The 26235-nt window shown below is 37.1% G+C and overlaps 1 protein-coding gene across 2 annotated transcripts in view; it reads left to right on the forward strand.

The window, feature by feature from the left end:
• The window catches only part of IL15 (interleukin 15), a 27295-nt gene extending 9691 nt beyond the window's left edge, over nucleotides 1-17604 (forward strand). Inside the window, exons 3-7 of one of the 2 annotated variants that reach the window (XM_054633586.2) lie at nucleotides 14728-14828; nucleotides 15254-15335; nucleotides 15489-15530; nucleotides 16359-16502; nucleotides 17022-17604. In XM_054633586.2, coding sequence (XP_054489561.1) covers nucleotides 14728-14828; nucleotides 15254-15335; nucleotides 15489-15530; nucleotides 16359-16502; nucleotides 17022-17174 — 522 coding nt within the window. In that variant the 3' untranslated portion in view covers nucleotides 17175-17604. The remainder of the gene's footprint in view (nucleotides 1-14727; nucleotides 14829-15253; nucleotides 15336-15488; nucleotides 15531-16358; nucleotides 16503-17021) is intronic. The other variant, XM_054633588.2, reaches the window with a different exon arrangement.
• Nucleotides 17605-26235: the final 8631 nt, after the last annotated feature.

Here is a 26235-nt window from a genome sequence, read left to right on the forward strand (position 1 = left end):
CCATGAAGCCAGCACAATGACTATTGAAACTCTTCACTATTTATAAAATTTTAGCAAGGAGAGGCATTAGTGTTCATTGGCTACAAGTCACATAGTTCTCTTATTCATATTAATTCTTCTTTTGGTTGATGATTCTTATGTTAATTAGTCCTATGCTCAGTCTTTCTCATCTTTTCTGCTGGCTTTCCAGTCATTTTTCTACAGAAGTCACAGAACCAATTAATCATCTCAAATTTGAGTTAATTACCGATTATCCAATAGCTTCGTATGACTTCATGCAAAGTGCCAGAATGATTGCATCAGTCTAAGCTTTTATTAAAAGCAAGAAAATATAGACCTTCTGATTTTGGAGAAAAATTTGGAACTCAAGCATCACCAATGAAAGCTATGGAAAGTTGGAAGCAAGTCCTGAGGCCCTGTCTTGAGCATGCCAGTTCTTCCACAATGATTGCCTGTAGTACATGTAAATAACCTAAGGTTATTTACTCTTCTAAGGCTGTGAAAAAAATCAAATGCATGACAAGGAAATAAGTCGTTATTTTCACTGAGAATTTCAAATGCACATTCAGCCAGTGGTGTTTTGACTACAGGGTTTTCTCAACAGCTCTTAAAAAAATATAAAAAGCCATTACTCTTGCAGCAAGCTGCAGATGCAGGATTGTGTGACTATCAGAAAGCAAGCTTGTTTTGCCCTGTGGTCACACTAACGTTGCCTCTGTTATGACTCACCTAATTAAATGCTTTCATCCTTCATGATAAATTAAAACAAGTCTCATGTGTTCTGGAAGCAATTCTGTTTGCTTCCAAAGCCAGTGAACATTTTAAAATACAACTATACCACTACCCCTTTTAAAGGTATACGTAAGTTTGGTATTTTTGCTATTAACTTACCACCCCTTAATTAACGATTTTATGCTGTTTCTTACATTTATACACACTGAATGATGTAGCTATGAAGGTACAAACAAAAAGACAACATCCTTCTCAATAAGGCTTAGTTTCTAACAGCAGGTGTAACATACAGCCAGATATAGCATACATGTGTAACATCTATGTTGTGTCCCTTAAAAGAATTAAAAGTGCAGATTAGTTGAAAATATAAATCATAGTAGAGTAATCTACTGTTAGGACAAAAGCTGAGGAATTTAACCACTAAGAATAAGTATATCATTGTGCACTGTGTGATTGATTTGTACAGATTTTTTTTCCTTTAAATCTTTAATCATCATTAAGGACTTGAACTATATGATGCTTTTCTAGATGAACTATCTTTTCTCTTGTTTTCAATGGAGATTATTTATATAAAATAGTCTTTAAAGCTACTGCACAAAAGCTAACTTAAGTACATTCTGATATCAGAAGTTTCAGAACAGTTTCCAGAGATCAGCTCAAAGAGGTATCACTCTCTGCAGAACAGACAGGTAGTTACAATATTAGCAGAAATTTAGGAACCCAGGTTCACAGTCAGTTTCCCAGAATCAGGTCAGCCTTCCATTACCAGAATGGCTGAGTAACAGAATCTGTCTGTTGGCCACTCTGTTATGAGCTGTCTTCATACACCTGAAGAAAAGAGGCCATACACAAAAAGTCAGAAAGGAGCTGATCCTTGGGAACTTGACAGGAGAGCAAAGGAGATGTTAATCTATAGGCTCACAAACAAGCCCTTAGCCAAGGCACTGAAGAAGCTCCTGTTAGTGCAAGTCCGTGAGCTGTGGTGCCTTCAGTACTTCTGGAGGGTCATTGTTAAGGAGATTGCTGAATGAAAGTTTCCCCTGACATGTTTCTTTAGTATAAACCACTAAACTAACATAGCAATGAGAACAGATTTAAAAAACGTGGGGTGATGTATGTTGCATCTGGTGTATTTCTTCACTAAGAGCCACTAGTGCAAGCAGGAGTTTTCTCCTGTCTGTGCTCCATTGACTTCAGTCCTCTGACATCCCCAGCCAAAGCTGGAATCAGGCCTTTTTTGCAAAGCTGAATGAAGATGTGTCCTGTCTCCAAGTTTTCCAGATGGTGGCGGGAACAAGAGGAAGACCATGAAACAACCATTCCATAACTTACAAAAACCACAATTTTCATGATTGTTGCCAAGGAGAAAGGGATGCAATATTTTCTATTCCCTAGCTCCCCAGTGAGGATAACAAACAAAGTCTCTTCCATGGGTCATTCTACAGTCTCTTGAGATCCTCCTGCCTACATATTTTGTCTGCTGACTGAATCACAGGCATGGTATTGGAGTGATATCATACGGGTGTCCAGCACAGATTTTGAATCACTGTTCTTTCACAGCGTTCAGTGGTAGTTATCCAAGCCAAGAAGTAATACTTTCCTGAATGAAGTTATACTGGGGAAAGTTTATTCAAAGCACTTTTTTTTTTTCTTTCTTTCTTTCTTTTTTTTTTCCTAGAGGAGAGAAAAATGTCACCATGGCAACTTACTTTCAAATGAAAGCATCTTCGAGTGTAGTGCAGTGTACTAGCAATTTTTTTTTTTTAATTAAGAAAATCTCCTCCTCTAAATACAATCTAGAAGTTTTACTTCATTCTAAGATGGATGATTAATTAAGTCCTTTTATAGGGAATGTGGGATTTTGTTGGACTTACTACAATCACAATCCCCCAGTATTTTCTAACAGATATCCTGAGGAGGTTAGACAGCAGTGGAGGGAGGAAAAGACCTCACAGTGGCATTTATATGTATAGATTTAAGAAAAACAGGTGCAGAAATAACAGTCACTCCAATGAATTCTGGTAGTTATAAAAAAAGTAGAGTTTATCTTAAAATACATATTTGTCATGCAATTCTCTTTTCTATGCTCTCAGACAGCTTCCAACTAAACTTCCAAAGAAAAGGCTGCTATAAATGTAGCTATTTCTCCTGCACCATGACACAATGCACCAGATTATTTCTGTCTCCCAATACCCTTTGCAAAATGGAGTTGTTAACCTTTATGTCTTGGCTGAATTCTTGTGTGGGTATTTTCTCTCTCTCTCTTGAATCCTAAGTATGCTTTTTTTCACATCTCCTTGTCTCACATTCAAGCAAACTTTTCAGCAGAGAGCCTTGATTTGCATAATTTGTGCTCTTCTCTTCTCTCTCCCCAATTGCTCTGCAGTTTTTACTCATTGAACCTGTTGTTTGTGTTTCCCAGAAATCTGTAGCTGCATACAAGTAGAGAGACTGCTCCTGTGACTTCCCATTCCCCACAGAAACAAAGCAGATAACTGCATGCTTTTCCTTTTTAATTTGGTTTTATTACAATTCCAGACAAACACAGTATTATTTAATGGGCTATGGCTTTTTGCCTACATTATGCTCCTTTTGTTTCATACAAAAGAGATGTTTCTCACCTCATTATCTTGTTCCACACAGTTGGAGACCAACCCCATTTTCCTGTTCCCTTGCTGCTATTCAGAATGAACGGTTGTGCCATAATTTACATTATCTTAGACTTTTCAAGCATATTTTGGTGGATTCAGTTTTTCAAAGATACAACTCTCTGGGCTACTGAAGAGGCCTGGTTTTCAAGTTTTTTGTAGTAAATGATGTGAATTTCATTTTGCATCATGATACTAATGCAAAGGAGAGATGATAAAATAATATATCAACATTAAGGTCTGGAATCATATGAATCAGCTGCAGGATTTCTCACTCTATCTGCTGCTGATTTGCAGGTAAAATTGCCCATTTAGCTTGAGAGGTATGCTGTGGCATTTTAGATGTTTCTGTCTTCATGCACTTGTGACTGGAATAGAGTTAATTTTCCTCCAAGTACCTGGTACAGTGCTGTGTTTTGGAACTGAGATGAGAATAATGTTAATAACACTCAGGTTTTAGTTGTTGCTAAGTAGAGTTGATGGTGATATATGAGGACATTTTGTCCTAAGACTGACCATTTTTGCTACCATCTTTAAGAAAACAATTCTCAAAATGCCAAATAAATTTAGGACTAAATTTTTCTTTAGTCTGCAGAAAACAACTGCTTCAACCAAGGTCAGACATAATCCAAATTCAGTGGTATAATTTACTTAGCCATTCTGCCCAGCACTTCCCCCTCCAGAAGCTCTTATGAACATGATGGCAAAAGGCAGTATCTAGATGTCCTGGAAGGTCCTCCTTCTTCTTTTTTGTATCCTTTTCTATTTTGAGAGGAGTCCAAATGCTGTTACTACAAGAGACCAAGCTGTGATATGCAGATGTGTTGTGAGACCAAGAGCTCCTCCAGAATGCTGAAGAATCTTCTTTAGAAGCACTATGTAGCACTGAAGTCCTATGTGCCAAGTGCTTGATTTAGTAGCCAATCTCTCAAGAGCAAATCCACTGTGTAAGCACAGAGGAGGAACTAATGTCACTTCTTTGTTTGGAGCAGGATGGTTGTTTTCCTGAACATCTCTGTTGGCATTCAGGAGCGTGGGCATAAACCCAGGCTGAAATGCTCTGCTGTAGGTACCTGCTGTTACCGTTTGCATTGTCTCTAGCTGATCAGAACACAAAGTGGACCTTTCCTTTATGGCATTTCAGTTGAACTTTTCTCATGTTCTACTTTTGAAACAATTCCTTCTTTTTCCTGTCTTTTTCCCTTTTTTTTTTTTTTTGACGAAGCCCCCACTCATCTCTTGCCCTCATGTAACTGAAAATATCTCTCAGATTCGTAAGATTTTATGGTTGCTGTAGATTATTTTGCATAATTTAAATGAAACATGAATATTTCAAGTCTCATTTTAAACAGTGTGCAATTTCAGGATACACAGGTCACAGTGAGGACAAAGTAATTTTCTAGTAGTTTTTCTCCAGCTAAAGATGAACAACTTGAAATAGTGCAAATTTATGTACTGTGCACTTGTGACAATTTTTAAAAATAAAATAATTTGACTGAAACTATGAGCAAGATACAGTGTTGAGAGTGAACTCAAGCTCTGTATTACACTTAGTAAAAGTGACTTTTAAACAGCAATGTGGTTCCATAAGGGCTACAAGCCATTCTCTGCCCTCTTTAGGACCTGAGGGGTTTTGCCAGTACCTTTCCTAAGAGTTCAGTGCTCAAACCATATCAAAAGCATGGAGCATCCAAAACCTGGGACAGAATGATTTATCTCAAAGCAGCCTATGACACCTGTTTTGTCTGGACTTAAATATCAGAAAACAAAATAGCCCTCATTTAAGTAATGAAAACTAATTTTTATTTCTGTTTATACTTTAATTATTTTCTAAAGGACCATTTTCTCTAATTCATATAACCAATTAAAACTTTTGCAAATGGAAAAATCTTTATTTCAACATCCTGCGTGGTGTTTCTAACCAGAAAGAAACCAAAATGCCATATTTAAGCAATTTTTCCAGTTATACACTCAGATTCTTAGCTGTTACAAAGGTTTTATCCTATCAAATTGTAAACAACACCTTTTGGTTTGTTTTGTAATTTACTTGCTATTTTTGTCAGTCTGGATGTCAAAGAAATGCGACTGGAAATAATCAAATATTTGAGTCTTGTCTTGTGTGAGTTAAATGTGACAAGCTAAACTATTTCTCATTTAGAAGAAAAAAAATGTAGCATTCTCAAAGTAACAGTTATTCTTTTTGCTCACCATCCCTCCAATTTTCTGAAGGTCAGGGAAGCGCCTTTCCAAAAAATATGCAAAGCATTTGAGTAGTATAAATGCTTCCACTCTCACTGAAACAAATAGAATAAACTGGTGTTTATCATCCCTTCAGCTGACCACAAACTTGGATTGGTGGGGTGCAGCTTTGTTTTCTCTCAGCTAGATTGCTCAGTTTTGAAATGATGAAAATGTCCTCACAGTGCCTGGTGAATTGAAAGAAAAATAAAGAGGTCAAACCCACAAAAAAATAAAATACGTATTTTCAGGAAAAGGGTAGACGCCAGCATTTCCTCCATTGCAATGTGTGAAAATAATATGCATGTTTATTCAAGTATTTATTCATTGTGACATTGTGACTTTTAGAAAACTTGATCTGAATTATGAGGAATTATGTTCCATATAATGACACTTCATTAGCCTATGCTTGTCTCCTGTAGAACATACCTTATGGGTAATATTACCATTATATGGAACATAATTCCAAGTGTAAAACAAATGGTAGCATTAAACGTAGGCAAATCGATTGCAAGAAAAACTTTCTGAGACAGCAGCCAGTAGTGACATGAATGCATAATGGAAAAATCAAAAAATTAATTAGGAAGAACATTTTGTTTCCTGGGTCTGAAATGCTGCTGAAACTGTTCTTGCAAAAGCTTAGGAGACTTCAAGGTGTGTGTTCTCAGGAGGAGCAGTCTAGTACAATAGTTCAGAAATTCAACTGCTGGAGAGTAGGAGCAAAAATGAGTGAGCTTAGAAGCTTGGAAATGTGGAAGTTCCTGCTTTTAGGGAAGAAAAGTGTAAAGTTCTTCAGCATGCACATCTCAGCCATACTCTGCTATGCTCATTCGCCAGTTTGAGTGTCCTATGGAGAGGGCACAAGGAACATTGGAGAAAGCTTGTGCTCTTTTGAGCCTTCAAATATTTTTTTTGCATTGTTTGTATTGGCAACAGCTCTGGTTGTTGTTTGAGAGTTGGTATAATCTATCAAAGTAGCTAAAATGTGCTGATATGTTCACTCTGACCTGAGACAGATGTAACACTACCATTTTGTTCTGATTTTGTTCCTCTTCTGGAAATAGGCAACCAATGCTATCACTGAAGTTTTGTAAAACCCCCAAAGATTAATGCTGACATGTACAGAGTCAGCTGGCTCCTTGGTTCTTTGGGGTCCCAAACTGAGACGCCCAGAGATTTATAACGAGCAGCGTGTCATAGAGAATGCAGTCATAAAACTTGGGTATAAAGCTGAGTCTAAACATATTCCAGCATATAGTCACTGATGTTTCAGTAGCCAGGTGGCAGCTTGGGACTCATCTGTGCTAATTCCCATGAATTTTCCCTACTGCCTTCAGTTGCACACTGGCATGTGTCTCTATGTGCATAATAATGCCTACTATAGTAGAGGAAATGTATTTGAATATCTGTATAGAGGCTTTGCCCCAGAGGTCCTGGCTGCCCTTAATTGGGCTGCAGCTGTGACCAGTGAAGATAACTGGGATAAAAGGGGGCCGGTTAGGCAGTCTGGGAGAGCTTTGGAGGTGCCTTGAACTCTTGGGGCATAGCCTGCAGCAGAAGGAGTCAGTGAAGATTGGCAGCTGTAAGAACACACCCAAGTGGTATGGACTTTAGAAGTCTGATAACAACAGCAATATGAGACTCTAGAGAAATAATAGGACAACAACAGCCTACGATGCTTTTTAGACCAGAAGGTGCCTGGTTGTATGTGAATGGCCATAAATTTTTTGCTAACTTTTAAATTTATCAACCAGGCGGACCTTGTATGGTGTTTGGGTAGGTATCTGCCAAAACCCAAATTTGTTCACTGTTTGCAAGACAGCAAAGTAAATTGTTTGCTGTGTTGTGCTTCCGCTGAGGAGAAATAGGTACCTTGCTGTGGTGGCAGGGAAGCAGTAAGCTGTTTGGAAAGCAAAGAAAAGCCTCAGAAAGCAACCCTACCACAGCAGGGTTGTACTGCCTTCAGAAAACTGAGTTGTGTTCAGGCACACAGTCTCACATACAGTTATTAATATCCATGGTCACTTATCTCTTTTTATGTAGCGATCATAAGTGTCTGCCAGATAAAACCCTGCATCAGCCCTTGTTTAGAATGAAATAAGATTGTTTTCTAGCTTTACCATATTCAAAAATGATGAAGAAATGTGCTTGAAAGAAAATATTATGGAGAAATCTGATCTTTAACTAATCTCCCCAGTATGCTTTACCACGATGTGGATGTTGCACATTCACTACTGCTGTATTGTACTTAGCCCCTGCTACACGTAGTAAAAAGTGGTTCAGTGTGCAAGCTCATAATGGCTACATGCCACAAAAATACATTCCAAATGCACATGAAAGGGGGAGTTTTCTGTCACACACACACTAGTGCTTTTCCAATAATCACTTCTGTATTGAAAGATAAAAGACTAAGAATGATTGTCCTGTTCCTGTAAGTCCTCTTGCATTATTCTTTCTAAGTGATTTGTAAAGAACGTAAAACAGGAACACTTTATTTTCAAAAATTTTTTTCCTTTTCCATGCCTATCCTATATGAAATAAATTTGTGGTAGAGCTACTTGGCTCATCTTTCTTAGGATCCTGATTCTAGTTTTCTCTGCCTATTCATCAGTTTACAGTGGTCTGTGTGCTGCTTCCTCAATTGTTCAATGAACCTATTTTTCCCTGGTTAATATTTTTGTCAAATTCTCAACAACTCTGGAAATTAAAAATTTCATTGGTTTCAGGAAAGCTGTCACAATTGTCACATATTAGGATTTATTTCTGCTCTTTAAAAAACATTAGGAGCAGAAGAGAAAGTACAATGTTTCAAACTGCATCATGCCTCTAATTCAGGACCTAGCAAATTCCAGTAAAAATATCACTGTAAGAGAGGGCCAGAGATTATAATTCTTTTTAAAAAGCTCTGAAACTTGCGTAACTTCACAATTTTGACGACTGCGTTTGCTATTTTTAGTCTTTTATCTAGTACAAGTGTGTTACAGATCTCTGCCAGTGTATGGTCTTACAGTCTTTAAGCTGAGCATTTTGCCAAGGCTGAGATATTATTTGTCCAGCAGCTGTTCTTGTAACAACTATTTTTATGGCCTCAGAGGTTTCAATTTTATGCATCAATATGACATCATTTATCTTTTTTTTTGCTGTTCAAGTTTCCATGTTTAATACTGTTCTAGCTGTTAATATCCTACCCTAAAGGCAAAGAAATTTAATCCATAATTGTGTTCTCATTCCCTGTGGGTTTTTGTTGCTATGATAAAAATATCACAAATAATATTTACAAGGAGTGCCTAACAGGAAATGTGTAGATCAGGACACATTTTGTTAAACAAACTTTAGTTTTGGCTCTATTTTATGTGTTTTATTAACGCCCTTTACATTTTGAATATCTTGTTATTCTCACTGTTTATTTATCTGTGAGAACTTATTCTGAAAGGCCTTTTAACTAATTATTACATATTGCATCCTGAAAGGTGTCATTTGGGGATAAATGGTCACATCTAACCATCTGTGCCTTACAAATGAGTTTTTTGCTCTGTACTTTTTCTTTGCTGTGTATTTGAGCTAGATTATTTTTTGTCACTAGCAAAATTCAGGGGGTCTCTGGGTCAATTGTGTCTGGCAAGCTAACCTAGCATTAATATTATACATCCTTGCATCAGGAAAACATTAAGTTGATCTTTCACAATTTGAGGAGTGATTGATACCTTGAAAAAACTGACATTGCATGGAAGGATGAAAAGAGAAAGAAGCATGAATTAGCTTTCTTTCCTGGCTGGATTTTGCCACCTGGCAAATATAAGGTCTATAGCCAAGTACAGGGCACATCTTCACAAGGCAATAGTCGGAGCTCTGGGCCTCAAGCACACTTGGCAAAAGAAAGTAAAGGTCAAAAGAAAATATTTAACTTCTTACATTTTATCTTCTGATGTTTAATGTATTGAGTGGAATAGCAATGACTCTGACCTTTCAGCAAAATTTTCCAACAGGCATTACAAACTTTACTCTCTAGCATAAAGGCCAATTATCAGGAACATACAGGAGAAAGGACTGCCAAAGCAAATCAACAACTACTTGAGCAAACAAAGAACATATAAATTCAAAATGTTATATAAACTGAGAGAGTCTCCTGCCATGCTGATTACTGAGAAAACTCTTTTGAAGGCTAACACTTCCCTGATACAAGCAGAATAAGCCATGTAGGATAGTACTCCACAAGAATGTCACCACTATACCACAAAACCAAGAAAAGCTGTAGTTCTTGGTGGGAGAGAGGTGAAAGGTAAGTAACCAAATAAGAATCATACTTAAAGACTGCCCACTTTTATTGCTGAGAAAAAGTGCTTTAGCCAGCCTAACTCTAGCTAAATTCAAAACTTTTAAGAAAGCACTTCATGTCATAAAAGCTTAAACATTTAACAAAGCAAGGCATGGTTTGGCTCTCAGCCAGACCATCATTCAGCCGTGTGATTCAGTTTATGACCTGGTAATTCCATTGGCTTCCTTTCTGGTTCAGTAAGTGAAAGCCAGACAGAAGCATGAAAAGCTCACTCTTTACATTGAAACCTTGAGGAGGAGAGCTGCTGATAACACCGGGCAGAGCTTGAGGGCAGATTTCCTTATCAGTGCAAAGAGTGATAGGGAGAAGAGGAACTACAACAGATTCAGGCACCACGGTAGTGTGGAAGCAACTCTTTAATAGTTGCAGCATCAAATGGTATTCAGAAGTTATCAGAGATGTAAAATAAGGTTTTTTTGGCAGTGGTTTTGAGGGCTGTACGTATAGGTAGCATCTGCAACAGAATTTCTTATTGTCTCAGAGAACATTAATGTGGTTGTCTGTTTTTATAAATTTGAATTACATTCTGACACGAATTCAAATTCAGGGCTTTTTTTCTTTGTTTCCCTTTGATTGTTTCCTATAAGAAGCCTAAAGTAACTTAGGGATGAAAGAGCAGAGAGATTCTTGAGTGAATCTGCTTCTTTGACTTTCAGCATTTACTCCATGACAAGGCAGTTAGAATATGTCTTATCTCTAAAACTTACTCATAATCCATGAAAATTTGATTTCAAAATTACTTATTTAAGGGCTCAATATGGAAACATCTATCTAGTTCAGAAGTACTGCTTTATTTATGGGTTCCATTCCTCTTCAAGTCACTTCCACTAGTTTATGAAACCTTTACTCTCCATGGCTCCACCCCTGGAAAAAAGAAATCAGAAAAGAATGTTCTTTTGGTACAGGACTAGGGAAAAAAGTTGATTTTCTTCTCAGTCTTATGGACTCTGACATTCTGTATGCTTCTGAGCAGAGAGAAGGAGCTCCAGTGTTATGCACAATACAAAACCTCAAATAGATGCAGCGCTCTAGCTGTGCAGTTACTTGGTACTTTGTCCCCTTGAAGGTAATTGCACTAGAGCAAGAGGACAGAACAATTAATTAGTGGAGCCAACAAGCAGAGGATAGCAGAGCAAGAGCCACCGGGTGAGTTTTTGTTGGGGGAGGAGGCAGACTTCACTCAAGGAGGCTCTAATTACTGTGGCAAAAGAAACACAGAGAAGAATTGATGCAACAATGCAGATGAGTGGGTGTAAAATCAGCTCTACATGATGCAAACAGCACTTGAATACAGATCTAAAAAGACCCCTACTTTATGCATGAGACGTTTCTTAATAAAATGCCAAAGGACTGGAAGGAGCTGGAGGTGATGGTAAGATTTTAGAGGGAAATTTGCAGCAGTAACAGAGAAAAGACAATTTAAAGTACTTTGCTGCACAGGAAGCCAGAGAGAAAATGCTGAGGACACATATTTTTAGAACAGGGGAGAAGAAGAGACCGACTAAAATAATATTAATGAATAATGTGCAAGAAGTCTATTGTACTACAGAATGAAATGAGAAATGGGAAAAATAGATTGTTATGAGAGAGAGGTGTTTGAGAAGGCTGATTTGTTCATGGGAACAAGGAAAGGGGGCTGATCAAGGAAAAAACTGTATGCTAGAAGTCAAGAAGTTAAAGAAAATTCGAGAATAATCAACAATTAAGAAGGTTAGACTTCAGGGCTCTAGGGTTTTTTATAGGGTGAGAGTTTTTGCAAATGGTGAAAGACTTTCAGGACATTTCAGGATTTTGAAAGAAGTGCACATAAAGTTCTGGCAGGGAAACATACTGAGGTCTGAGCCACCAGTTGTGAAGGAAACACTGGCAGAAGTTCCCTTTTTCCCACAGAAACTGAAAACAGTATCACCAGTTTCTAAATCCCTCATAAGATCTGAGCACATTGTATGCTTCCGGTCATTTGTTTTCAAGAACAAGGAAGCAGATGAGGAATAAAGATATAAATAAAGAATAAAAATACAGTTCAAAATAAGGAGAAAAAAGAGAAGGCCTTTGCCAATAGAACCAAATGGCACAGCCTGGAAAGTAATTTTCTTGTTTATGAATATCTTATCTCAAGGATTCAAGGAGTCATTTATAAGACAATATTAATAAAAAAGTTCAGATATATGGTATTTTTGGAAGAGCATATATTCACTTCCAAAGGCTTTAATCTTTAGAGTAGCAAGTAATCAGGACACAAGCTACCAGAGATACAACAAACACAGAGAGTAATTAGTTAATGATTACACAGAGTAAGAAATCAAACCCAGACATTATCCAAAGAAAATTTTTATATTATAACATTGTGTGTTCAAGGTAGGAGAATGATTTGTAAAAGCTTCTAAGCCAGCTTGCAATGCTTCTGTTGTTGAATAATAGTTTGGGCCTGCATTGGGTCTGCAAAAGAGTGTGTTGAGGGATGTAGATGACATTGAAACCTCTTTATGAACAAACTTTATAATATGCATGTAGTACATTTTTCACATATTTATCATCAGTACAAGATTTCTATTACTTCTAAAATCTAAGCATTTCTTTTACTCTAACAATTATAATTTATTATAATAAAGGTTACCTACAATATTTAGGAAAAACAAAGATGCAGACATTCAATCATTAAGAAGTGTCATTAGAGTAAACAATTATTTAAAATAGGAAACAAATGACAAACTAATGATAACCCTGGTCTGTTATTCACTAGATATCATAATATATTATTTCTTCATCATGAAACTTTGTGCTGCAGCATAAATTTGACAATTCCTTTGGACTGGGCCTCCCTCTCAAATCAAATTTTAAGGCCCATAACACTAATTATAAATTACAAAGCTGGTTTGTGCTTATGGACCCATCATAAGTCTTTTGTAATTTGTTGCCACCTCATCTCATTTCATAAAAACCAGCTTGTAGAATGATAAAAATGTTCAGCTATTGTAAAATATTTCTAGTATACTTTAAATTATTTTCTTAAAACTTGGAGTTAAAACATGTTTTCTTCAGCTGTATCCACCAATCAGGTTTAAAATTTCTTTAAATACACTTGGAGTTTCCCCATAAGGCTACTTCTGACTTCACTTAAATAATAATAGTAAAAAATACCCCAAACCCAACCAAAGTAGGGTATTTTCTAAGCATTAGCATATCAAATGAAAGAAGGTAGTATGCAGATTTAACGAAAGCAAATGAACAAAATCCAAACCCAGAAGAAATAACATAGCAATTTCAAATCAATGCTAACTGTGAAAAGGATAAAGCTTTTCTGTCATGCTATAGCAAAGTGATTTAGCTCTTTTGACCATGTCCATACAGTTAATAATTATTTTCCTTTTTTTATCCCGTACATTTGAAAAATATATGTGTGTAAGTACTTAATATTTTGCTTTAGTACTCATATTTTCAATTTCCATTTGTTGTGTAAGTAGGGACAGGTTTAGCCTTGCTTGTAGACCTACTTTGCTGACCATGACACAGCATCCTCCACATGGAAGTTGCTCAGAAGATGTAGGAGATGTTACCTGCTCTGTCCTTACTGCAATCTAGATTGTCCAGTATCATTCATTGACATGGCTTTTATTGAACAGGTTTTGGACAAGCAAAGGGGATTAAAGGGACTGAAACTGCATCCCACTATTGAATGTGGACATTTATGTAGGATTAGGTAACTATGTTATTTCAGCTCTATCTTTGGGAATTGGGAACAAAATAATTGCAATGTATTTGAAGCGTTTTCTATTTAAGAGAGTAGCAAATATTTGTTAGAAATACTTTGGGGAAGTCGCATGATCATTACTCTCCTGGCTCTGCTTTATTAAAGTAGCTTTCAGCGAGTGAGCTGCAATCCTGATAGTGCATGCACTGACCTCCCATTTGGATGTTTTTACTCCTGCACAGCTCTCCTTTTGTTATGTTTTCTGGTCCATTTAAAAATATTTACTTACGAGTTTGCAGGTAAAGGAACGTCATTTGAGTCAGTTATAGAGTATTGCATGTTGGATAAGGAATTAAAACTTGGGTCAAAACCACTGCACTGCAGCAGATAATTAACCTAAGTCTGTGAGGGAACTTTATCAGCTAAATCAAAGGGTTTGTGACTTTGGAACAAAGGTTACTGGGCTGTGCACAGAGAAATGTTTCTTGATGGACAATGCACAGCTTTTCACAGCTTCTCCTTATTTCCAGTTGCTAAACTCCACTGAGGAAATTCTTAAATGCATCACTGCCCACTATTAGACACCTATAAACTGTGTAAAGAAATGTAAGTACATACTGTATCTAAATATTTTATTTAACATGTGTACACATAACTATAGTATTTGATGCATTCAATGTAGAGCCTCACATATATGCAGCCACAGTATTGGAGTTAAAGTTGTAGGGAATTAATTGAATTTGGGTAAGAAATGGTAGCCAGGGGAGAGGTGGAAAACAAAAGTTATTTAATATTGACTCTGTGTTTATTTGCAGCCTACAGTATGAATTGATAAATAAATAGGGAGCCCAGGATGAGTTCAGGTTTTCACAGTGTGCCTTCAGCATCTGATTTTCTACCAACTGTCTGGTAAAGTGATTATGTGTTTCTCCAAGCTACCAATCAGTTGGTCTTTCCAGCTACACACAACAGGGTTTTGTCTTTATTGGAAGTCTTGGAAAATTGGTTAATTAAGTCAGTACTAAAGCAAAATTCTGTGGAATCAAATGGTGACAAGGTATCACTTTGGTTGTGTCTTCCAGAAAACACACCTGAAAAGTATTTGTCTGCAGTATCTGCTTCTGAACAGCCACTGCTTTTGCCTTTTAAAGAATGAAATGGGACTAATCATCTTCTTCCTATGGTAAATACAAACCTAATGCCAATCAGACAGTAATTACAAATTATTTATTTTTACTATCACAGCTGTTACTTGTCTCCCGTCACTTCAGAGAGTGGATTTGCAATTTTATTTTTACACTTTAAAAGAATTTTAGGTGTTTTACATCAGGTAATCAAACCTTTCTCTTGCATTATGTTCTATAAATCTGGCCTTCTAAAAAAACCCACATTGTTTATACTGTGTGTGACATGAGAAACTGTTTTTATGTATCTGTGTTATTTTATTGTTTTTCAAATATGCTTGCTTGCCCCAAACATTTGCCATATGTATTTACATGTAAACACTGTATCTCTAATATCTTACAGTGCTGAGTCATTTTTTTTCATCATGAACATTGTAGATCCCTCCTGTTTAGCCTAATGGTCACTGTGTTTCTTCTGTTCCAGTGCTTATGTACCAAAGACAGAAGCAGATCGTTGCAAGTGGGAAGAAGTTCTGCAAGATTTGCAAACGATCAAGACGTCCAAAGTAAGTTCATGAAACAGTCAGCATTTCATATAATAATAGAAGAAGACTTAATAAAATATTTAGCAGGGCATTCAGCTAAGAAGTGCTAGTGAGAGGGAGAGGGATGGTGTTTGTTAGCCAATGTTTATAATTACAACTCTTATTTCCTTGTAGGATATTGATGTCAGTTTATACACTGCAAACGCAGATGAGGATGTAAGTAAACTTCACATATAACCATAACTAATGTTTAATATGGTGGCTTCATAGCCTTATTAGGAATTATTCCCTAAAGTAGACTTGTTCTAATTTGATAAATTTGTCTAAAATCAAATAATTTGCCTTGGAATAAATAGTACTTCTAATCAACGTGCTTATAATAAATTATGCAAGCAGGTATGAATTATCTTTATTTAGTCATCTGCTGCTAAAATCAATCAATTGAAAGGGATGATCTGTGGGGCTTTGAGCATCCTGGCCTACAGAAAGGAGTCCCTGTGCATAGCAGAGAGGTTGGAAGTACACAATCTTTAAGGTCCCTTCCAACCCAAACTATTCTGTGATGGTGTGATTAAAAGTCATTTTATCAAGGCAAACAATGCTAAAATAATTCTGGGATTCATTTTTTATTTAAGGGAGCATTACCTACTTCCTTTACTCTCTTACCCTTTCTGAATTCAGGTCTCTGAGTTAAAGCATTATATTAAATTAATTCCACTATGTTTAGTTATATGCCAGGTTCCTATCCTAATTAATTATTTTCCTATGTTCTTCACTAAGACAATATGTTTCACCCCATCTCAGCAAACTGCTTGATCTTTTTGTTCTTAGCTCTCACAGCCCGTCTCTGCAAATATTCAAATGTATTTGAATAGTAAGAAAAGATGCCCAGGAAGTAAAAACCAGTCTCTTTGTGGCTGATTTTATCTTAGATTACGTCTCACTTATATCATACTTGTGGTTTAAATTATATAATAAATTATGACCTCCATTTGCTTATTCTTTTTTAATTGTAAACTATTGCAACTGCATTTTTTTTTTCAGGAAGAATGCCAAGAACTTGTAATGAGGTGCTTTTTCTTAGAGACAGAAGTGATATTTCAAGAATGCCGTATCAAAAATTGTAGTAAAACACAGGATGTGTGGAACATATGGAAAAATGGAAATGACAGCTTCAAAAAAAACAAGGTAAGCAACACCAATGGTGTGTGGAAAAAAGGCAAATCAAAATGAATATTGGATAGCAGAAATACCTCTTTTGTTACATAAACTGTGAGATGAAAACTAATGAGGTTATGACCTGTACTCATAATAATGAAAAATCAGTTGTTTGTAGAAAAAAACTTTCAGGATTCCTATCAAAGCAAATACTTTTGTGCATGCTTACGTGTGGTAGGGTGTTGAATGTGTGTGTATAAAGGACAGTTTGCAGCTTCAGTACCTGCAGTCAGATATGTTAGACACAGGCAGAAAAGTATCCTAATTTTCAGAGGGACAATCATTTACATTTTTCACTGAAGTGATGTACCTCTCACAGACAATCCTGTTCAAAAAGCTAAGAAATGCACAGACCATGGAAGGCTCCACTTGTGTTTTCCATACCCATTACCTTCAGTGAAATTATTCCCCTAAACAGGGCAAAAAACATTTCATCAGAATGAATGGATTGGTATCCTGCTTTACTATTGCTGCTTTTTTTTTTTTCAGTTGGCTTCCACAAAATCAGAAAAATGCAAAGAATGTGAAGAATATGAAGAAAAAAATTTTACAGAATTTGTACAAAATTTTGAAAAGGTTATACAAAGGGATTGCAAACACTGGTCAAAAAGACATAAGCTGGGAAACAAGATTCTTACATGAAGACTCTCAGAGAAATTAGATGATGACCAAAAATAAACCAGAAAAAAAATTTATAATCCTGTTGGCTATCTCTTAATATATCTGTTTCTATTGTGGTTTTCAGGTAAGCTCAATTACTTCTTCTGTCCAAGAACTCAAAGTCAAAAATTAGAATATTTATGTGAAGACTCTTCTTTGCCTTTTCCCCCTTTTGTACAATGGTAGCATAGGGGCATTAAAAATTAACTCCAGTTTTCTCACAGAAGGTAAAGCTGGTGCTTGGTTCTCATAGCCAACAACAACATGTTCTGTTCCTTCATTTGTTACCTCTAACATGACTTTATTCATTCCTGTAATGACTACAACTCCTTTATTGATTACCAAACATTTCAATTGAGATGTCAGCCAAAGCAGTGTTAATTTAATTCTCTGAATAAAGTAAGTGACCAAGTCTCTTGCATTCTAAAAAAAAAAATAAGTTCTATGAATTAGGTAGAAATCTTGCCTGTGAAGTAGGGTTTATAACTTTAATCTCCTTTTGGCAAAGAACTTTGAAGACACGAATCCTTTTTGACCACTTACTGGAAATCATAACTATATTTCTAAGACTCAATGCATTTTTAGAGTCCTCTGGTATTTCTGCAATGTTGTCCAGTCTCCTTTGGGCTCTTTGTAAACTAACTGCTTTCCTCATGATTCATATTCCTGTCACAGCAGCTGCCATCCATAATAAGCAATTCTTTTCTCCAGGCACCTCCATTTCTCTGTCTTCAGCTGACAAATGGCTGAGTCATTCAGCTGTCCACTTACTGGGAAGGAAGTTTCAATCTCATTATGGCAACAAACACACTGCCTGCTTCTCTTTTATTGTTGGGATGCTCCCAACAGTCAGTCTTGAGCACTCTGAGGAGATGAATCTCCAGTAAATTGCCAGAGGAGGAACATAAATGTGAGCATGTGGGATGTCATCTGCCAAGGGACTTGTAGACAAACAGTAAATTCATAAGCACATTGATATCAGCATTAATCACTGGTAGAAATATCACAAAAAAGAAATAAATTATTTGCCACCATAGAACATCAAAACCAGAAGTGTTTATTACTTAGTTTGCATGAAATAAAATGGTCCTAAATTTTCAATTTTTCCTTAATTCAGTGGTGTGCACTGAATATGGTTTTTCCTTACCTGATGTCATGTGCACAGGAAAGGTAACACCTAGTTACAACTTTGGTCTTTAGTCAAAGAGATAAAGGGACTTGGCTTATTTTTGGCTTTGAGAGGGAAGCAGTATACTGATGATGGGGGAACCAAAGAACTGCTTTGCTCACAATTTTCTTTATCTTGACTATTTTGACAGTCAATTTCCTGATTTAATACTGTTTCTCATTAACTCATTTACCTGTGGCAAGTATGATCAATACTGTGAATTTGTCTTTCCAAAGAATATTGCTAAATCTGTGACCACTCAGCTTGTCACTCTGTTAGCCACTTCCTGTAGACACTGGCCATATCCCTTTTATTTCATTTTACTTCCACCTGGCCCAGGTGCATATTCTGGGATTAAAAGAGGCCATTTGCTAATCTGGATCTCCAGCATTTCTGTTAGGGTTTACTTTTTCCTAAGCAGCCATCTGCAAGCTTTAGTACATCCTGAATCCAATTGTGATAATAAATTATCTGGCTGGTATCAAGGATGGACTAAATTAAGGCCAGCTTGTTATTTGGTTGGCTTGTTTGTGGTTTTTGGTTGTGTGTGCTTTTTTGGCTTTTGTTTTTTTTTTTAAGGTTAGGAAATTCATAGGTATTCCAGGGGAAAAGTTTCAATATGACTAAAACACGGACAAATCTGGTCTGATTTGTTAATCCTGCAGGCAGAACAGTGGTTACTTTTGAAGTCAACATCCCCAAGGTGAAGAAGCTATTTCTTCTATACAGGGTTGAGTTATTTGTGTGGCATTTACTAGCTAATATTTTCTAACTGCTGTTGGTAGATATTAAGGAAAAGATTAATACTGTGTTTTCTCCAATGAATCCTTGTCAGTTAGATTTGGAGGCTACACATGGAGAAATGCTTTCTTCTCAGCTCAGAGCAACACTGAATAGTGTAATTGTCTGAGCTGTAAAACCTTCCTTTTGTTTAAACCACTTTCCATGTTTTTTCTGCCAAAAATACGTTGCTCATTCTGTCCTTTGCCAGATGTAATTGAGGCAAATTCAGGTGTATACCTAAGTATTTGTTGCATGTATTTTGTCACATCTCAGTTTGACAGCATACAATTAAATAATGTGCTGTGGTGTAAAAAGAAGTGAATCACTTTTGTATAAACTTAACATTTCAGAAGTCTTATACTTAAGAGAATGTGAAAGTTGTGTTCTTTCCACTTCCCCCCAGCAAACAGAGTTCTGAGGCAGGTGAGTCAAATCCCTGCAGTGCCTTGTCAGGAGGCTGATGGGCTGCAGGGCACAGGGATGCTTCCTAGAGCATCCTGCCCTCATCTCTGTCATCACTCTGGGACTAGCCTGCCCTTTGTATTTCTAGCTCTGTTCTTAAACTCTCTGTAGCTTTTCCTATCCCATGATTTCAAACCTTAATGTTTTTTGCCCACTTTTGATTTTAGAATGATAAACGCCCACATTTGATTTTAAAACGTTCTACTTGGTGCTTGCCATCTTTTGAACAATTCTCACCTGCACTGCCTAGAGCCTTCTCATGCCTGTTTTATTTTATGCATCACCTTCCACTCCAGAAGGTAATATCATCAGTGCACTGTCTGTATAAAGCTTCACTTTGACATCAAATACAATGTTTTATTATACTGTAATTTTGTCAACTTCTCTGCAGCACTTAACAGTTAAGAGATATCTTTTTTTAAATCTCAGTGTTGGCTGAACCATCAGAGCTTGTCAAGTCCCCTGAGTGCCAACATGGGTCTTTTTAATGCTGTTATTTCTTGGCTGAGTCATTTCAAATTTCTATATATTTTCCTAATTGCAGTCACTTGATCTTCTTGACACTTATAGTAAGTACAGCAATTCAACTACATGGATTTACTGTCCTAGTTGAATCTAGTTTTCTAAGAATTATCACAACCAATTAAATGTGTCTTCCCCTTTAGTCTCAGGGATTGTCCAGCTTTGGTAGCTGGAATAGAAGGCTACAAAGAGAGGAGACTGCAAGCTGAGTTCCTTGCTGGTGGAGGGATTCATGCAGTGAGACCCAAGAATGTGGTAAAATACAGAGTTATATATTTTGCTTTAGAAAATGAGGATGTACATATGCCCAATAAATAGAACAGCTCTGTTCTGCTGTTACCAGTGAAAAGAATGTCTATGCAATAATGAGGATCCATCACAGCCTTTAAAAAGGCTGTCTGTGTTAGTTAAAGCACACCATGTGCTTTTTGAATCACGTTCAGCAATACAACCTGTGCAGGAATAAATGCTTAGGAGGGCTTGTTTGAAAGTGAATGTGACACCTGAGGCAAAGAATGTATCACACTTTGAGCAACATCAGGAAACCGGTTCTATCTCTGAGCATGTTTAAGCTTGCACTCACATTAGCAACATAAACTGGTGAAGGAAGTTTTGTTCCACCATCAACTCACTGCTCTGACAAGCTTGTAGGTTCTATTTTGCTATTTTGTCCTGTCCTGGAAACTGATTTTTTTTTTTTCCTCTGGCATGCATAGTTGCTAAAAATGTCTTGATTGCTTTGTGCCATGCTAGGTTTATGCACTGACCTCCCTCAGTGTAGACCAACAGGGAGGGGGAATCAGGTGCATCCACAGAAGAAGTTGCATTTGCATTCTACAAGAAAACATTGCCATTTGCTGATTATAGGGCTTATGCACTGAGGAGTAATAAAAAACCACATAAAGAATGCAGCTGGAGATCACATTTAAAACAATTTAGTTGGTGCAGAGAAATCCAACTTAGATTGTTTATTCGGAAAAGCTGTCAGGAAATAAACATTTAGCAGTGTGCACCATTATCAAATACCTTTTCACCAGCTCCAGCTGACAGCAGCTACAGAGTACCAGGGTATTTTTGTTGCCATTGTTTACTCCTTTTAGGGAACTAGTAAGCTCAGAATACATCCTGTCCCAGTCTTTCTCCATTTATCCTCCAGAAAACCAGAGTTTGCAATATATATTTTTAGCTTTGGGCATCTATGTAGCCACATGGAATATGACCTCCAGTGATACATTTTCCCTTCAAACATCTCCCAGGCCATTCTGCTGTAGCTCATTTGTTTCCTGAGAGATTCACTGTCCGCAGCATTCCAGGAGAATTCAGGCAGATATTAGGAAAATTTTTCCAAGATGAAACATTGAAAGTCACAGGGAAAATCTGACTGGATTTTCTGGGGGGCAGAGGTAGGATGCACTTTTCCCTTCTGTATGAAATTGCAGTGGTATGCCAGCAAGTTAAATATCACTCAGGAGTGAAAGGAGGGAGATGGGCTCTGTAAGCCCCCACTTTTCTATAATTCAGTATGCTCTCTCATCAAAATGAGAAGTTATTTAAGGATAGTTCACAGCTGCTTAAGAATAAAAATTGGTTCTATCTGCAAAACTCAGATCCGTGATTTACGTACTAGCAAGAGCTAGAGCTAACATGGACAAAGATTCAGAAATCTTTTCCAGGATCCTGCCCTAAGAAAACTTTGTTAGCATATAATATGAACTCCTATAAATGCTGGTATCAGTTCAATGAAAAACCTGAAAGTTGCAGGTAGTGGATGTATATTTACGGCTCAGAACCAAGTAGGTAGAGAAATCAAACCCTTCCCAGTGGTCCTAGGTATAAACAATGAATGAGCTGTACTAATTAGCTTTCACTTATAAGTGCAAAGCAGGTTAATTAAAAATAAACTTTAATACATTGCAGCGCTGAAGACATCCCTCACCCTAATTCAAGTACAGATGACTGGATACAGCAAATTTGATCTATATGTGTTCTCTGGGTTAATTAAAAGTCAGGCATGCATCTGCAGAACCAGACAGAATTTTTTATTTCTACAACGGCCGTTGGCAACTTGGGATTAAGAAAAAGATAAAGAAAGAAAGCATCTGGTATCTGTTGAAGTTGAAAGATTCTTTCCAACAGGAAATCTAAAACACTGCTGACATGAGAAATGTTGACTCAAGCAAAGCCTTCCACACCCTATCCTCTGCACTGGCTTTTTTTTTCCTATGGAAACTTCTGTGTCTATCGTATGATAAAAGCCTGAAGGCATGAACTCATTCTGAATTAGTTTATTGTCAGCCTCTTATTTAGAAATGTCAGCAGCACTGAAAGCAAAATGACTAAGAAAATCTCTTATTTCTTAAGATGATCTTGTTGGCAGAGGCTTTAAATACATCTTCAGAAGTATCGGATTCTCCCTCACCTTTCCTGGAATATTCTTTGAAGAGATCACAAAATTCTGCATTCCATAATGTGGTATACAATCTCTTCATATGGGAACCATGTGTCAGGAGAAAATGTTAAGCAGATCCCTTCTGTGGGGGGAAGCCCATAAATGACCTCATTCATCAAGAATTCATCAAGAATTCAAGCACAGCCACGTCCTAACCTGCCTCACAGAGGCAGCAATTTTATTGTACTTTATATTCCTCCTCCATCTCCCTTCAGGGGCACAAAATAATAATTTAGATGCAAGAAAGCTCAATGTGTATGAGGAAATTATTTTCAAGAATGCTTCCTTCAAAAGACTTTTGACAAACAAATGGTTGTGCTTCCACACTGGTGGCCTCCAAGGCAGCACCAAGCAGGATATTGGAATATCTGCTTTGCAGGACAAAGAGGCTGAAGATGGGAGGACAAACATTTCTACTGCACAGGGACCCCTCAGTCACCTTCAGTCCAAGGAACTCAATGCAACACCAAAATGGCATTCACACATTCACACACAGAACTGGACAAGATCAATTCTTGCTGGATTTCTGCCATCATAATGTGAAAGGACTTTCAACGTACAATGAGAACTGCAGGAGCTGAATCCAGTCCCAGAGTAAGAAGTGGGCACTTGTAAACCATGTGCCAATCTTAGTTTTTCCAGTGAACTATGAAATACAGATGATGAGGCTTCTCTTCCAACAAAGCTAAAAAGTCTATGCTGGCTTATTCATAAAGCTGAGATAATTAAGCAGTAATTCCACTGATATTTCAGCCACTACTTTTCCTGTAAAACCTGCTGAGAAATATAACATACCCCAGAATGAAAAAAAAAAAAAAACCCAACAGTGAAAAATATGCTTCTTTAAAGTTGCACTCTTCACTTAAAAGAAAACTATTGGAAAGTATACAACTAATTCCAAGTACTATTACAAGTATAAGAGAAGACTAAACTTTAATTATCACACTGTTATAGTTTTCAATAAAGATTTATTAGCAATCAGTTCCAAATGACAGCAGTTTGAAATCTTTCAGTGCTGAACTTAGGATAAGGAAATATAAAATTTGATTCCAAGGGAAAGAAGGTATTTTTAAACAAAACCAGAGGTGCAAAATACCCTGCATAGCCACAAGTTGAATCTTTCTGAAATAAAATAATAATAAAAAAGGCATGTATAAAACAAAATAATCTAAATACAAGCACCTTAATCATGTACTTTATGTATTTATCATCAGCAACCTAAGGTTTGCTTATTAACTTTAAGAAAAACAATACGTGCTTTTCCAGCACCTGTTTTGAGGAAGAGTCAAACTTCCTGCATTTGAGCTTTAACATATTTGGAAAACAGATCAGATCACGGCATCAGATAAAATCTTTCCTCATCAGAAAGCACCTGACATTCCAAATCAGCTTTGTTTCAGATTACAGCAACTCAGCATTCAGTGCTGAATTTTGAGTTGAACAGAACTCATCACTTTAATGCCAAAACAAGAGTTTTATTTTTTTTATCTCGTACGGTGACCTTGGAACGTGCTTTCTCTCACAGTGTCGCATCATCATTGGAACATGGTGAGGAGAGGGGAGAACAGGCCTAAGATGTGGAGTCAAGGAGCTGCTGGCTTCCTACTTACAAGCAAGTGAGCCAGGCTGAAACTGCTCTGAAATCTCACTGTCAGCATATTTCATATCATATTTCAGTATTAACAGACATCTCTTGTTGAAGACATTCTGATTTCCCTCCTCGCTCCTCTCTTGATTTTATATCAGATGAAGAAATATGACACTGAGGTAGTCAGATCAGTAAAAGCAGCTTTGTTTTGAAGGAAGTGAATGTCCCTAAAATCAGAGTGAAATATCTTATTTTCCTTCACATCGTGTGCACTTCTAAAAGACAGGGAAGCTGCAGGAGCCTACATTGTGTAGCCACCCTACCTGCAAAATCTATAAGGAAGCAAATGTTGCCATTTTTTCAGGTGACAGAATTATAAATATGTGAGAAGTGAGTTTTTTGCCCTGCTTTACTGTAAACAGATTCTTATTTACCTTTTGATATGAAATCATTTGGAACTGAAAGATGGAAGAGTTTCACTCAGCTTGGCTATGGTGCACTAGCTGAGATGTGATTATGAGTAGGAGAAAACCAGGGGAGAATTACATAGGAATATGTTCTCCTCCTTCATCTTTTGGAAGCTTGAACACATTTTGTTATACTTGAATGCTCACTTGCAGTGCTGTGCTGAGCACTTTCATTTGAATATTCCATAAATGGTGTTACCTCTCAAAGTATCACCAAGGATTTTGCTATTATTAAGACACTAGAAAAGGGTTCAGTGTGATTTCAGATAGCTGGTTGGGAAAAGCAAAAGGAAATTTATTTTTAACTCCTCCCATTACTGTCTCTTTCCCAAATGGTTTGATCTTAATGAAATGGTTGGAGTTGTCCTCCTGAATCATGTGCTGGAGACAATGTCATGAGGTCAAATGAGAATCCTCATAGGAAAAAATTTTTCTTCCACTCAACTCCCTCTGTGCAACACACAGCCCCACCTGGTACCTCAGCTCTGCTGCAGCACTTGGGGGAAAGAGTGGGGTGTGCTTTCAGATGGCAGAATAGCAAAGATTCAGCACAACCCATCAGAATTCCCCTTACAGAGCCACTGCTGGAGTGGAGAAGACAGACATACAAGCAGCACTGCCCTCCTCTGAAAAGGAAGCAGTCAAGGAAAAGGCAGAGAACCAACAGGCAGTGAAAACCAGGGACAAGAATGGATATCCATTACACCAGCTGCACCTGTGTAGCAGGAAAACTCTTCCTAGAGTGGGGGCAAAATCACTTGAGCACTCCCCTATCTGCAAAGCTAACTGTGCTGGGGGGAGGAGGGTGTGTTGTGCTGCTTTTGGTGCAGAATAAGATGCTAAGCTGGTACTGCTGGCCCAGACACATATGATTGGCAGAAAATCACTTTATATTGCCATTATATACCTATACCTATATCTATCTATATCTATATATCTTGTATTTATACGTGTACACACTTAAAAATATGTAAGAGGGATATATCATGTATATGTAGCACTATAAAAACCCAGTCCCACCATTTGACAGAAAGGTTTCCTAACAACCCCCTTCTCAGAGTGTAAGTGGAGATTGCTTCCTTGAGTGGGGACACCCCTCAAAGTTACTCCTTGAGGCTGAGTGAAAGAGATTGTCATGGGTGAGTAACATCAATCTGTTCTTAAAAACTGGTTTGCTAGCTTTAATATGATTGCTTCAATATTGCTTCAAAAATAGTGCACTATACTTCTAGTCATAGCTACCTATACCGTGTGGTAAATAATTCTGATTAAGATTGTCTAGATAATTATTAATTATCATAATAAATCATTTATTTTTATATAAATTTGGTTTGCCACCCTTAATCCTGCTGGACAAAGTTGGATAACATCTCAATTACATCTGTATAATCCTTTGGACATAAATGATTGACAAAGTCTGGGGCCAAGATTGGCTCCAACTGCAAGTAGGCTCCTCTCTGAGAAGGAGTTTAGAAATCAAGAGGGTTCTTTCCACACCTTGTGATACAAGAGAATTGTGTGAAGCCAGATCCTGAATCTACTGGAGTTAAGGATTCTAAATTCAGACTTTACAAGACTCTAGACTTTGTTCTTGCTTGAAACAT

The sequence above is a fragment of the Agelaius phoeniceus genome, chromosome 4 (genome assembly GCF_051311805.1).
Source record: "Agelaius phoeniceus isolate bAgePho1 chromosome 4, bAgePho1.hap1, whole genome shotgun sequence".
In the NCBI taxonomy this organism is placed as follows: Eukaryota; Metazoa; Chordata; class Aves; order Passeriformes; family Icteridae; genus Agelaius; species Agelaius phoeniceus.